Raw genomic sequence first — 13,586 nt, forward strand, 5'->3', positions numbered from 1 at the left:
GCGCCAAAAAAAGACGCCCACATTATTTGGCGCCTAAATGCTTTTGGCGCCAAAAATGACGCCACATCCGGAACGCCGACATTTTTGACGCAAAAAAACGTCAAAAAATGACGCAACTTCCGGCGACACGTATGACGCCGGAAACAAAAAAAAAAATTTTTGCGCCAAAAAAGTCAGCGCCAAGAATGACGCAATAAAATGAAGCATTTTCTGCCCCCGCGAGCCTAACAGCCCACAGGGAAAAAGTCAAATTTTTTAAGGTAAGAAAAAATGATTGAAACAAATGCATTTATCCCAAATATGAAACTGACTGTCTGAAAAATAAGGAATGTTGAACATTCTGAGTCAAGGCAAATAAATGTTTGAATACATATATTTAGAACTTTATAAACAAAGTGCCCAACCATAGCTTAGAGTGTCACAGAAAATAAGATTTACTTACCCCAGGACACTCATCTACATGTTTGTAGAAAGCCAAACCAGTACTGAAACGAGAATCAGCAGAGGTAATGGTATATATAAGAGTATATCGTCGATCTGAAAAGGGAGGTAAGAGATGAATCTCTACGACCGATAACAGAGAACCTATGAAATAGACCCCGTAGAAGGAGATCACTGCATTCAAATAGGCAATACTCTCCTCACATCCCTCTGACATTCACTGCACGCTGAGAGGAAAACCGGGCTCCAACTTGCTGCGGAGCGCATATCAACGTAGAATCTAGCACAAACTTACTTCACCACCTCCATCGGAGGCAAAGTTTGTAAAACTGAATTGTGGGTGTGGTGAGGGGTGTATTTATAGGCATTTTAAGGTTTGGGAAACTTTGCCCCTCCTGGTAGGAATGTATATCCCATACGTCACTAGCTCATGGACTCTTGCTAATTACATGAAAGAAAAAGGAAGGGACGGAAGAAAACAATTAATCTTATATAGACCCCAAATAAGTCACTTATATAATATATAGTCAGAAACAACTGGCTATATATTCTATAGGTAATGGTCCCATACCAATAAAACGTGGCGGGTGCTCACTATCATGGTAATGTAAAGAGGAACAAAAAGAAGAAAAATGGATAGTCCAGAGCACTCAATCAAATACAATAAGTAGATTAAGTCACAGTGAGTTAGGATAGTACTCTGCACTTTTCACATAGAGAATTGCTATTTTTACATAGTCTCTAACGACATTTTAATAACACATATGAATTTATGCTAAAATCTCTCATAATATCAGATACACCATTATAGGAAGGTGTTTGGGTATTTGCTAACACTCTATGGTGCGTAAGTGTTATCCACTTTATTTCCTTGATACTCAATGCATGTAAACATATAGGATAGTCTATTTGTATAGCGATCACACTAGATAATGCATTTAAGGTAACTTTCTATGCGGCGAACCGGCTATTGTCCCCGCCCCCTTTCTTCATCACTATATGCTTGGTCATGTGACGGACGCTTATCCAATGATAAGAGGACCCACCGAATTGGCTCCTCCAAGGGGTGTGTAAGAATCCTCACCCCTGATTGGCTCATTACAACATTTAAGCAGTGAGGCTTTCCCAGGTTGGGTTAGCCTTTGAGAAAGCCATTTGTTTGGCGAAATGCACATCAGGCGCTTGTCTTGAAAGCTCTGCTGCCTTATCTTATGTTCTGTCATGTACTGATAGTGTGATATCTATTTCAGCACTTGTGTATTTACACCATACATCATTAGTATTAATGGGTGTGTTTTTCTTGGACTCTGACAGGGCTCGCACCACTCCAGTATTGCACTAGCTATAGTTAATTTGTTTGAGGTCAATCCTCACTTTTTAGATAAGTTTACCTGTGCAATCCGCAAGCATTTTTTGGGTGCATCACTGCCAGACAATCCCATATACTTATGGTTAATACCTGGGCATGCCTGCTTTCTTTGTAATATTTGTAATCGTTTTTTACATACACCTACACTAGTAGTATCCATCTACTTTTTAATTTTAACTATTAAATGTTACGTTTTATTATTCACTCGTCCTGGCCAACCTCACTGTGACTTAATCTACTTATTGTATTTGATTGAGTGCTCTGGACTATCCATTTTTCTTCTTTTTGTTCCTATTTTAAAAAAACTCATTGGATTAAGTATCTATTTCGGAAACTCATTAAGGTAGAAAAGTATACATGTTTAAGAGTACTTTATTGGATGACATGAACTCTATTATAATGTTCTAGCATACAGCAGAACAAAACAGCAGAATTAATTAAAAGTAAAATTACAATTACAGCCATATGGTTTGATTTATATACATTACCTAAAATTATAAGTGGTTTAAAAAAAACTCTTAAATACAAATACTATTTACAAGAATACACTTATACATATACAAAGCATGAAATATTTTAGTTTGAAATTATAGTAAAGCAGGTACTTCAGTAACTGACAGCATTAAAAAAAATTCAAAGTGCAGGTGCTCAGATTTTATACGTCTGTTACTAAGTCAGTAGATATTAGGTTCAGGTATATAACAAGTGGTAACGTTACAGCAAAACAACTTTAAATACATTGTATACAGTAGCTTTGGAAATAACATACTTCCTTAATTTTACATAATTATACTTGACTTTTAAATACAAGATTCTCACCATAAGGGCAAGGGTTATACTGTAAAACTAGGTTGAAATATCTACTTTTTATTTTCGTCTTTCAGGTTCACTAAAATACATATTGTCTTTGCGAATTATTATAGTTGCAGGATATTTATACATTTAAAAAAAAAAAAACCTTGTAACTTTTCTTTATTTAAAACAGTTCACATTATAGTCTTTAAATTCAGTTAAAAAGTATGTTTGCAAGGTTAAAAATCCATTAAATCTCTTGCAGCGATTCTATGATAAGTTGTGCACATTTTCTAAATTTTAAAGGGATGGTACTATTTTATTATATTGTCAACAATATTAATAATATTTACCAATGTCCATAAGTAATCACTGAAGAAAGCTCATTTTAGATAGATATTCACTATACATTAATATTTGAATGCAATCACAGAAAAATTGCTTTTTTTACATAGAGATTCACAATGAATAAATATTTGTACACTAGTTCTTTTGTCTTCTTCTTGAATAGTGAGGTAACAACAAATCTTTCATCCAGAAATGGTAGCAATATCATAGTCACTAGATGAAGGCAATGCTTTCCCCATCAGACGAACATTTTTAGCATTGGCGATTCTAGCCATCATAGACACTGGCTTGTCAAAGTATCTGACGAGGGCTGCCTCTGTCAAGAGAGAAGCTAAAAATTGCTCAAATGTAATGGCCCAGTCCCTGTCTAGGCTGGTGCTGTTAGGCAATGAAGACTGGTGGTGATTGCGCACTAAAACTGTGTCATCACCAATATCTTCACAATGCAGTTTGTCCTCTTCATGTGAGCCAGCGCTCAAGACTGAATATGATGACATGGAACTGTCATCTTTAGTGTCATCATCTGATATTAGCATCGAGGAGCAGGCTCCATTGTCTCTCGGAGAGTCTTCCAGCTTCACTTCCTCCATCTGATCAGAGTTCAGGTCTTCTGTATCGATATTGGAAACAGGTCTTTTTGAGAAGTCACCATCTTGCACGTAATGGTATGTCTGGACTCCTTTCTTTTCATGGTTTCTACTCTGAATCTCTTGGCTGCTGTGGATAGCTGCTTCCTCTGTGGCCTGGCTGGAGAAAAGTTTGCCAACCTCTCCAATTTCAAGCAGCAAGCTGGTGACCGCTGCTGTGGCATGATACAGTTCTTGCTCATATGGGTCCTCACTGAAAATGTTGTACATAGTCTTGCACAGCTCAATAAACTTCTCCTAAAAAGAGGAAGAAATAGAGCATATTAAATCATGCCAGATAAATCAGACAAATGTAATATTTAAAGGAACAGTTTACACCAGGTTGTTTCTTACACCTACTGCTCCTTTCAACTTTTACAAGCCTCCTGCAGTAGTTTCCCTACATAGCAGCTTGGACAATAAGACATTTCTTACAGATTTTCTTATTTGGACAATTGGAAATGGCCGCCAACCTTGACAATTTACTGCCTACTACTCTTTGTGCACTGTATACTCGTTCATGTCGCAGTAAATGATGTCATGAAATTTCAACATGTGCAATGTGGGCAGCATGAAAATCAGAAGTGCGAAGGACTTGTTATATTAACTAAGTAACGTGAGCGAGTCTCACAGCTTATGAGCAAGGCGACAGTTATTGGATGGGGATATACATTCAGACCTTAGCACGCAAACTATGGGAGGAGTTTAACAGATTTTGAAAAATTATTGTATAATGTCAAAGCTGATGTATGGGAAAATGGCTGCAGGAGGCTTATCTGAGGTGAAAGGACCAGCAGGTTTAAGGCTGGTTTAAGAATCAACCCGGTGTAGACTGTCCCTTTACGTCACATAATAACCATAGAATGGAAAAACTGAACAAATGCCTATTTTTTTTATATAAGTAGTTTTCATACATGTTAATCAATCTTATTTTACTTAATGGTTTTATCCTATTTTATATTGTGCATTGGTTCTTCTTTAATGCAACACTTGTGTTGTCTTGTTCTACTTTATTTTATGATTTATGATTCCATTCCTGTAGAGCTAGCATGTATAAATATTCAATATACATTTAATAACAAAAAGGATTATGCAAATGCATCAGGGGTCTCATTACATATGAGGTGTCGCTGGTTTTGGTATCCGATATACAGTGCCGCATATAAATGCGGCACGTATATTTCCCCCGTCGTCCGGAATTTTTACTCCTATAAGCTAACATGGGACCGCATCGCTAATCGGTATCCAATATTAAGCGCAAGGATTTACGTGGCAAATATGGAGAAATGTTACTCCATTTTCCCCTCGCCAAACAAAGGCAGCCGCAGCAGGTCTTGCGCTGAGTATGGGAGCACCGTAACTCCCAAAACTGCCTGCAAAAAAAAAACTAACCCCTAACGCATGTGCAATATCTAGCTACCTGTCAACCGCAATCCCACACCGCAATAACTAATAAAGTGTATTAACCCCTAAATCCGCCAACTCCAACATCGCAAACTACCTATTAAAACTATTAACCCCTAATCCGCCATTAACCCACAACGCTATAAACCTATTAAATCTATTAGCCCCTAAATCGCCAAAGCCCACAACGCAAACTACCTATTAAAACTATTAACTCCTAAACCGCCATCCTCCACAATGCAAATAAATAATTAAATTACTAAACCCCCTAACCTAACACCCCCTAAATGAACCCAAATTACCTAAATTACAAAATACTAAAGTTACTAACTATTAAAATAAAAAAACCTAACATTACTTTAAAAATAAAAAAAACTAAGCTAAAATTCATATAAAATTACGGAAAATAAAAAATCAAATATTACAGAAAATAATAAACAAATTACCAAGAATTAAATAAAAAAGTCCCCCAAAATAAAAACACCCCCTAATCTAAGAATAAACTGCCAGTAGCAGGGCATTGCCCCAAGATAAACAGCTCTTTTGCGGAAGAAAAAAGTCTAAGTCCCCCCTAACAGTAAACCCCCCCACTCACTAAACCCCCCAAAATAAAAGAACCTAACACTAAAAAACCTAAACTACCCATTGCCCTAAAAAGGGCATTTAGCTCTTTTAGGAATTGCCCACCCTAATCTAAATAATTTTTTTTTTAAACCTCCCCCCCCCCCAAGGTTGATACTCACTGTTCCTGAAGTCCGGCGGGGAAGGTCCTGTCCCATGCGGTGAAGTCTTCTTCCAAGCAGCGACCTCTTCTTTTTTCTCCCAGGAACAATCTGGCACGGAGTGGAGGGCGGAGCTGAAGACCGATGACCGTGGAGCTGAAGACCGGCGACCCTGGAACTGAACACCGGCGACCGCAGAGCCATGGAGCGTAGAGGATCCTCTTCATACGATCACTGCCGTACACTGAATAGTGAATTCAAGGCGATTAAAGATGGCGTCCCTTGAATTCCTATTGGCTGATTTGATTCTTCAAATTCAAATCAGCCAATAGGATTTGAGTAGCTCTCATCCTATTGGCTGATTTGAATTTGAAGAATCAAATCAGCCAATATGAATTCAAAAGACGCCATCTTTAATCGCGGATATAGGGGTTAATAGTTTAATTAAGCATATTGCGCTGGGGGGGGTTGTCGGTTTAGGGGTTAATACTTTTATTAGTTCCGATGTGGGTTTGATAGCGAAAATAAGGGTTTTAGCTGTCAGGTTTATTTTTGGGAGAAGTGTTAGACTTTTACAGGAGATTTGATATTTTTTTTAATTTTTCTTAGGCGCCGGCAGTTTCTTAAGTGCCGTAAGTCACTAGCGACTCCAGAAATTTGTATTTATGCTCATTTCTGGACATCACTAGTTTATCAGACTTACGGCACTTTATGAACTGCGGGGGTTTATTGGATACCCCGATGTGCGATGTAAAATTACGGGCGGTGCGGGTTGCAGTGGTTGCGCTGAAGCCTGCGCCATATATGTAATCTCACCCCAGGAGTCACATTCTTGTTTACATTTATTATTTAACTTTATTATTTAAATAATCCATTAAATAGAATATATTCAAAGGATCTTCATCAAATTAATAAATGGTGCATTCTAGGTTATTTCCAAGTAACATGATTCTCCTTTATTCACTACAGAATTGTTCACTGTCATTTTTATTGCACCCCGATTTACACATTAATTTACAAGTGGAGCATTATTTAACGCTCCCGCTTGAGCGTTAACTCTGCTAGAAATAAACCTTTTGTGCGCGCCAGGTTGTGATTGTATTATGAGTTGAAAATAAAATGTTATCACTAGGGTGCTAACCCAATGTGTGCAAAAAGCCGAAGTTAGAATGTTGTTGGAGCGATAACCTTTTCCCCCATAGAAGTCAATGAAGAAAAAAGTGGAAAAACACCCCACTCTTGTGCTTACCCGAACGCATATTCTCAAGTGCGCTAACTCGACACAAAAATATTTCATATTCCAATGTTATTCACATAGAAGAATATATCTGATGGTATTTTTGAACAATATATATCTACATATATATATATATATATATATACAGTATATATATAAAACAGAATTTATGTTTACCTGATAAATTACTTTCTCCAACGGTGTGTCCGGTCCACGGCGTCATCCTTACTTGTGGGATATTCTCTTCCCCAACAGGAAATGGCAAAGAGCCCAGCAAAGCTGGTCACATGATCCCTCCTAGGCTCCGCCTACCCCAGTCATTCGACCGACGTTAAGGAGGAATATTTGCATAGGAGAAACCATATGGTACCGTGGTGACTGTAGTTAAAGAAAATAAATTATCAGACCTGATTAAAAAAACCAGGGCGGGCCGTGGACCGGACACACCGTTGGAGAAAGTAATTTATCAGGTAAACATAAATTCTGTTTTCTCCAACATAGGTGTGTCCGGTCCACGGCGTCATCCTTACTTGTGGGAACCAATACCAAAGCTTTAGGACACGGATGAAGGGAGGGAGCAAATCAGGTCACCTAAATGGAAGGCACCACGGCTTGCAAAACCTTTCTCCCAAAAATAGCCTCAGAAGAAGCAAAAGTATCAAACTTGTAAAATTTGGTAAAAGTGTGCAGTGAAGACCAAGTCGCTGCCCTACATATCTGATCAACAGAAGCCTCGTTCTTGAAGGCCCATGTGGAAGCCACAGCCCTAGTGGAATGAGCTGTGATTCTTTCGGGAGGCTGCCGTCCGGCAGTCTCGTAAGCCAATCTGATGATGCTTTTAATCCAAAAAGAGAGAGAGGTAGAAGTTGCTTTTTGACCTCTCCTTTTACCGGAATAAACAACAAACAAGGAAGATGTTTGTCTAAAATCCTTTGTAGCATCTAAATAGAATTTTAGAGCGCGAACAACATCCAAATTGTGCAACAAACGTTCCTTCTTCGAAACTGGTTTCGGACACAGAGAAGGTACGATAATCTCCTGGTTAATGTTTTTGTTAGAAACAACTTTTGGAAGAAAACCAGGTTTAGTACGTAAAACCACCTTATCTGCACGGAACACCAGATAAGGAGGAGAACACTGCAGAGCAGATAATTCTGAAACTCTTCTAGCAGAAGAAATTGCAACTAAAAACAAAACTTTCCAAGATAATAACTTAATATCAACGGAATGCAAGGGTTCAAACGGAACCCCCTGAAGAACTGAAAGAACTAAATTGAGACTCCAAGGAGGAGTCAAAGGTTTGTAAACAGGCTTAATTCTAACCAGAGCCTGAACAAAGGCTTGAACATCTGGCACAGCGGCCAGCTTTTTGTGAAGTAACACAGACAAGGCAGAAATCTGTCCCTTCAGGGAACTTGCAGATAATCCTTTTTCCAATCCTTCTTGAAGGAAGGATAGAATCCTAGGAATCTTAACCTTGTCCCAAGGGAATCCTTTAGATTCACACCAACAGATATATTTTTTCCAAATTTTGTGGTAAATCTTTCTAGTTACAGGCTTTCTGGCCTGAACAAGAGTATCGATAACAGAATCTGAGAACCCTTGCTTCGATAAGATCAAGCGTTCAATCTCCAAGCAGTCAGCTGGAGTGAAACCAGATTCGGATGTTCGAACGGACCCTGAACAAGAAGGTCTCGTCTCAAAGGTAGCTTCCAAGGTGGAGCCGATGACATATTCACCAGATCTGCATACCAAGTCCTGCGTGGCCACGCAGGAGCTATCAAGATCACCGACGCCCTCTCCTGATTGATCCTGGCTACCAGCCTGGGGATGAGAGGAAACGGCGGGAACACATAAGCTAGTTTGAAGGTCCAAGGTGCTACTAGTGCATCCACTAGAGCCGCCTTGGGATCCCTGGATCTGGACCCGTAGCAAGGAACTTTGAAGTTCTGACGAGAGGCCATCAGATCCATGTCTGGAATGCCCCACAGCTGAGTGACTTGGGCAAAGATTTCCGGATGGAGTTCCCACTCCCCCGGATGCAATGTCTGACGACTCAGAAAATCCGCTTCCCAATTTTCCACTCCTGGGATGTGGATAGCAGACAGGTGGCAGGAGTGAGACTCCGCCCATAGAATGATTTTGGTCACTTCTTCCATCGCCAGGGAACTCCTTGTTCCCCCCTGATGGTTGATGTACGCAACAGTTGTCATGTTGTCTGATTGAAACCGTATGAACTTGGCCCTCGCTAGCTGAGGCCAAGCCTTGAGAGCATTGAATATCGCTCTCAGTTCCAGAATATTTATCGGTAGAAGAGATTCTACCCGAGACCAAAGACCCTGAGCTTTCAGGGATCCCCAGACCGCGCCCCAGCCCATCAGACTGGCGTCGGTCGTGACAATGACCCACTCTGGTCTGCGGAATGTCATCCCTCGTGACAGGTTGTCCAGGGACAGCCACCAACGGAGTGAGTCTCTGGTCCTCTGATTTACTTGTATCTTCGGAGACAAGTCTGTATAGTCCCCATTCCACTGACTGAGCATGCACAGTTGTAATGGTCTTAGATGAATGCGTGCAAAAGGAACTATGTCCATTGCCGCTACCATCAACCCGATCACTTCCATGCACTGAGCTATGGAAGGAAGAGGAACGGAATGAAGTATCCGACAAGAGTCTAGAAGTTTTGTTTTTCTGGCCTCTGTCAGAAAAATCCTCATTTCTAAGGAGTCTATTATTGTTCCCAAGAAGGGAACCCTTGTTGACGGAGATAGAGAACTCTTTTCCACGTTCACTTTCCATCCGTGAGATCTGAGAAAGGCCAGGACAATGTCCGTGTGAGCCTTTGCTTGAGGAAGGGACGACGCTTGAATCAGAATGTCGTCCAAGTAAGGTACTACAGCAATGCCCCTTGGTCTTAGCACAGCTAGAAGGGACCCTAGTACCTTTGTGAAAATCCTTGGAGCAGTGGCTAATCCGAAAGGAAGCGCCACGAACTGGTAATGTTTGTCCAGGAATGCGAACCTCAGGAACCGATGATGTTCCTTGTGGATAGGAATATGTAGATACGCATCCTTTAAATCCACCGTGGTCATGAATTGACCTTCCTGGATGGAAGGAAGAATAGTTCGAATGGTTTCCATCTTGAACGATGGAACCTTGAGAAACTTGTTTAAGATCTTGAGATCTAAGATTGGTCTGAACGTTCCCTCTTTTTTGGGAACTATAAACAGATTGGAGTAGAACCCCATCCCTTGTTCTCTTAATGGAACAGGATGAATCACTCCCATTTTTAACAGGTCTTCTACACAATGTAAGAATGCCTGTCTTTTTATGTGGTCTGAAGACAACTGAGACCTGTGGAACCTCCCCCTTGGGGGAAGTCCCTTGAATTCCAGAAGATAACCTTGGGAGACTATTTCTAGCGCCCAAGGATCCAGAACATCTCTTGCCCAAGCCTGAGCGAAGAGAGAGAGTCTGCCCCCCACCAGATCCGGTCCCGGATCGGGGGCCAACATTTCATGCTGTCTTGGTAGCAGTGGCAGGTTTCTTGGCCTGCTTTCCCTTGTTCCAGCCTTGCATTGGTCTCCAAGCTGGCTTGGCTTGAGAAGTATTACCCTCTTGCTTAGAGGACGTAGCACTTTGGGCTGGTCCGTTTCTACGAAAGGGACGAAAATTAGGTTTATTTTTTGCCTTGAAAGGCCGATCCTGAGGAAGGGCGTGGCCCTTACCCCCAGTGATATCAGAGATAATCTCTTTCAAGTCAGGGCCAAACAGCGTTTTACCCTTGAAAGGAATGTTAAGTAGCTTGTTCTTGGAAGACGCATCAGCCGACCAAGATTTCAACCAAAGCGCTCTGCGCGCCACAATAGCAAACCCAGAATTCTTAGCCGCTAACCTGGCCAATTGCAAAGTGGCGTCTAGGGTGAAAGAATTAGCCAATTTGAGAGCATTGATTCTGTCCATAATCTCCTCATAAGGAGGAGAATCACTATCGACCGCCTTTATCAGCTCATCGAACCAGAAACATGCGGCTGTAGCGACAGGGACAATGCATGAAATTGGTTGTAGAAGGTAACCTTGCTGAACAAACATCTTTTTAAGCAAACCTTCTAATTTTTTATCCATAGGATCTTTGAAAGCACAACTATCCTCTATGGGTATAGTGGTGCGTTTGTTTAAAGTGGAAACCGCTCCCTCGACCTTGGGGACTGTCTGCCATAAGTCCTTTCTGGGGTCGACCATAGGAAACAATTTTTTAAATATGGGGGGAGGGACGAAAGGAATACCGGGCCTTTCCCATTCTTTATTAACAATGTCCGCCACCCGCTTGGGTATAGGAAAAGCTTCTGGGAGCCCCGGCACCTCTAGGAACTTGTCCATTTTACATAGTTTCTCTGGGATGACCAACTTGTCACAATCATCCAGAGTGGATAATACCTCCTTAAGCAGAATGCGGAGATGTTCCAACTTAAATTTAAATGCAATCACATCAGGTTCAGCTTGTTGAGAAATGTTCCCTGAATCAGTAATTTCTCCCTCAGACAAAACCTCCCTGGCCCCATCAGACTGAGTTAGGGGCCCTTCAGAAATATTAATATCAGCGTCGTCATGCTCTTCAGTATCTAAAACAGAGCAGTCGCGCTTACGCTGATAAGTGTTCATTTTGGCTAAAATGTTTTTGACAGAATTATCCATTACAGCCGTTAATTGTTGCATAGTAAAGAGTATTGGCGCGCTAGATGTACTAGGGGCCTCCTGAGTGGGCAAGACTCGTGTAGACGAAGGAGGGAATGATGCAGTACCATGCTTACTCCCCTCACTTGAGGAATCATCTTGGGCATCATTGTCATTGTCACATAAATCACATTTATTTAAATGAGTAGGAATTCTGGCTTCCCCACATTCAGAACACAGTCTATCTGGTAGTTCAGACATGTTAAACAGGCATAAACTTGATAACAAAGTACAAAAAACGTTTTAAAATAAAACCGTTACTGTCACTTTAAATTTTAAACTGAACACACTTTATTACTGCAAATGCGAAAAAACATGAAGGAATTGTTCAAAATTCACCAAATTTTCACCACAGTGTCTTAAAGCCTTAAAAGTATTGCACACCAAATTTGGAAGCTTTAACCCTTAAAATAACGGAACCGGAGCCGTTTTGAACTTTAACCCCTTTACAGTCCCTGGTATCTGCTTTGCTGAGACCCAACCAAGCCCCAAGGGGAATACGATACCAAATGACGCCTTCAGAAAGTCTTTTCTAAGTATCAGAGCTCCTCTCACATGCGACTGCATGCCATGCCTCTCAAAAACAAGTGCGCAACACCGGCGCGAAAATGAGGCTCTGCCTATGCTTTGGGAAAGCCCCTAAAGAATAAGGTGTCTAAAACAGTGCCTGCCGATATTATTATATCAAAATACCCAGATAAAATGATTCCTCAAGGCTAAATATGTGTTAATAATCAATCGATTTAGCCCAAAAAAAGTCTACAGTCTTAATAAGCCCTTTTAGAAGCCCTTATTTACGATCGTAATAAACATGGCTTACCGGATCCCATAGGGAAAATGACAGCTTCCAGCATTACATCGTCTTGTTAGAATGTGTCATACCTCAAGCAGCAAGAGACTGCTCACTGTTCCCCCAACTGAAGTTAATTGCTCTCAACAGTCCTGTGTGGAACAGCCATGGATTTTAGTGACGGTTGCTAAAATCATTTTCCTCATACAAACAGAAATCTTCATCTCTTTTCTGTTTCTGAGTAAATAGTACATACCAGCACTATTTCAAAATAACAAACTCTTGATTGAATAATAAAAACTACAGTTAAACACTAAAAAACTCTAAGCCATCTCCGTGGAGATGTTGCCTGTACAACGGCAAAGAGAATGACTGGGGTAGGCGGAGCCTAGGAGGGATCATGTGACCAGCTTTGCTGGGCTCTTTGCCATTTCCTGTTGGGGAAGAGAATATCCCACAAGTAAGGATGACGCCGTGGACCGGACACACCTATGTTGGAGAAATATATATATGATAATATATAAGTATAGATATATACATATATAGCAATATCTAATTATAAATACTTAGAACATATTATGCTATGTGTAGAACATTGGAATGTGAAATATTTACAGTAAATACACAGTATAACACTTTATTAAAAAGGAATATTGCATGAATATGCTTTTACATTTTTACATGTTTTATCTACTTAAAGGGACAGTCAACTCAAAAAACAGAATTTATGCTTACCTGATAAATTACTTTCTCTTGTGGTGTATCCAGTCCACAGATTCATCCTTTACTTGTGGGATATTCTCCTTCCCTACAGGAAGTGGCAAAGAGAGCACACAGCAGAGCTGTCCATATAGCTCCCCCTCTAGCTCCACCCCCCAGTCATTCGACCAAAGGTTAGGAAGAAAAAGGAGAAACCATAGGTGGTGACTGTAGTTTAAACAAAAAATGTTTTTACCTGACTCAATTGCCAGGGCGGGCCGTGGACTGGATACACCACAAGAGAAAGTAATTTATCAGGTAAGCATAAATTCTGTTTTCTCTTGTAAGGTGTATCCAGTCCACAGATTCATCCTTTACTTGTGGGATACCAATACCAAAGCTTTAGGACACGGATGAAGGCAGG

General features: G+C 40.6%; 1 protein-coding gene across 1 annotated transcript in view; it reads right to left on the reverse strand.

Annotated features, from left to right (window-relative positions):
* Window positions 1–2,166: 2,166 nt before the first annotated feature.
* The window catches only part of TBC1D9 (TBC1 domain family member 9), a 512,458-nt gene continuing 501,038 nt past the window's right edge, over window positions 2,167–13,586 (reverse strand). The window contains exon 20 of the mRNA XM_053703695.1: window positions 2,167–3,834. Within this exon, the coding sequence (XP_053559670.1) occupies window positions 3,133–3,834 (702 nt within the window). The 3' untranslated portion in view covers window positions 2,167–3,132. The remainder of the gene's footprint in view (window positions 3,835–13,586) is intronic.

This window comes from Bombina bombina, chromosome 2 (genome assembly GCF_027579735.1).
Source record: "Bombina bombina isolate aBomBom1 chromosome 2, aBomBom1.pri, whole genome shotgun sequence".
Taxonomy (NCBI): domain Eukaryota; kingdom Metazoa; phylum Chordata; class Amphibia; order Anura; family Bombinatoridae; genus Bombina; species Bombina bombina.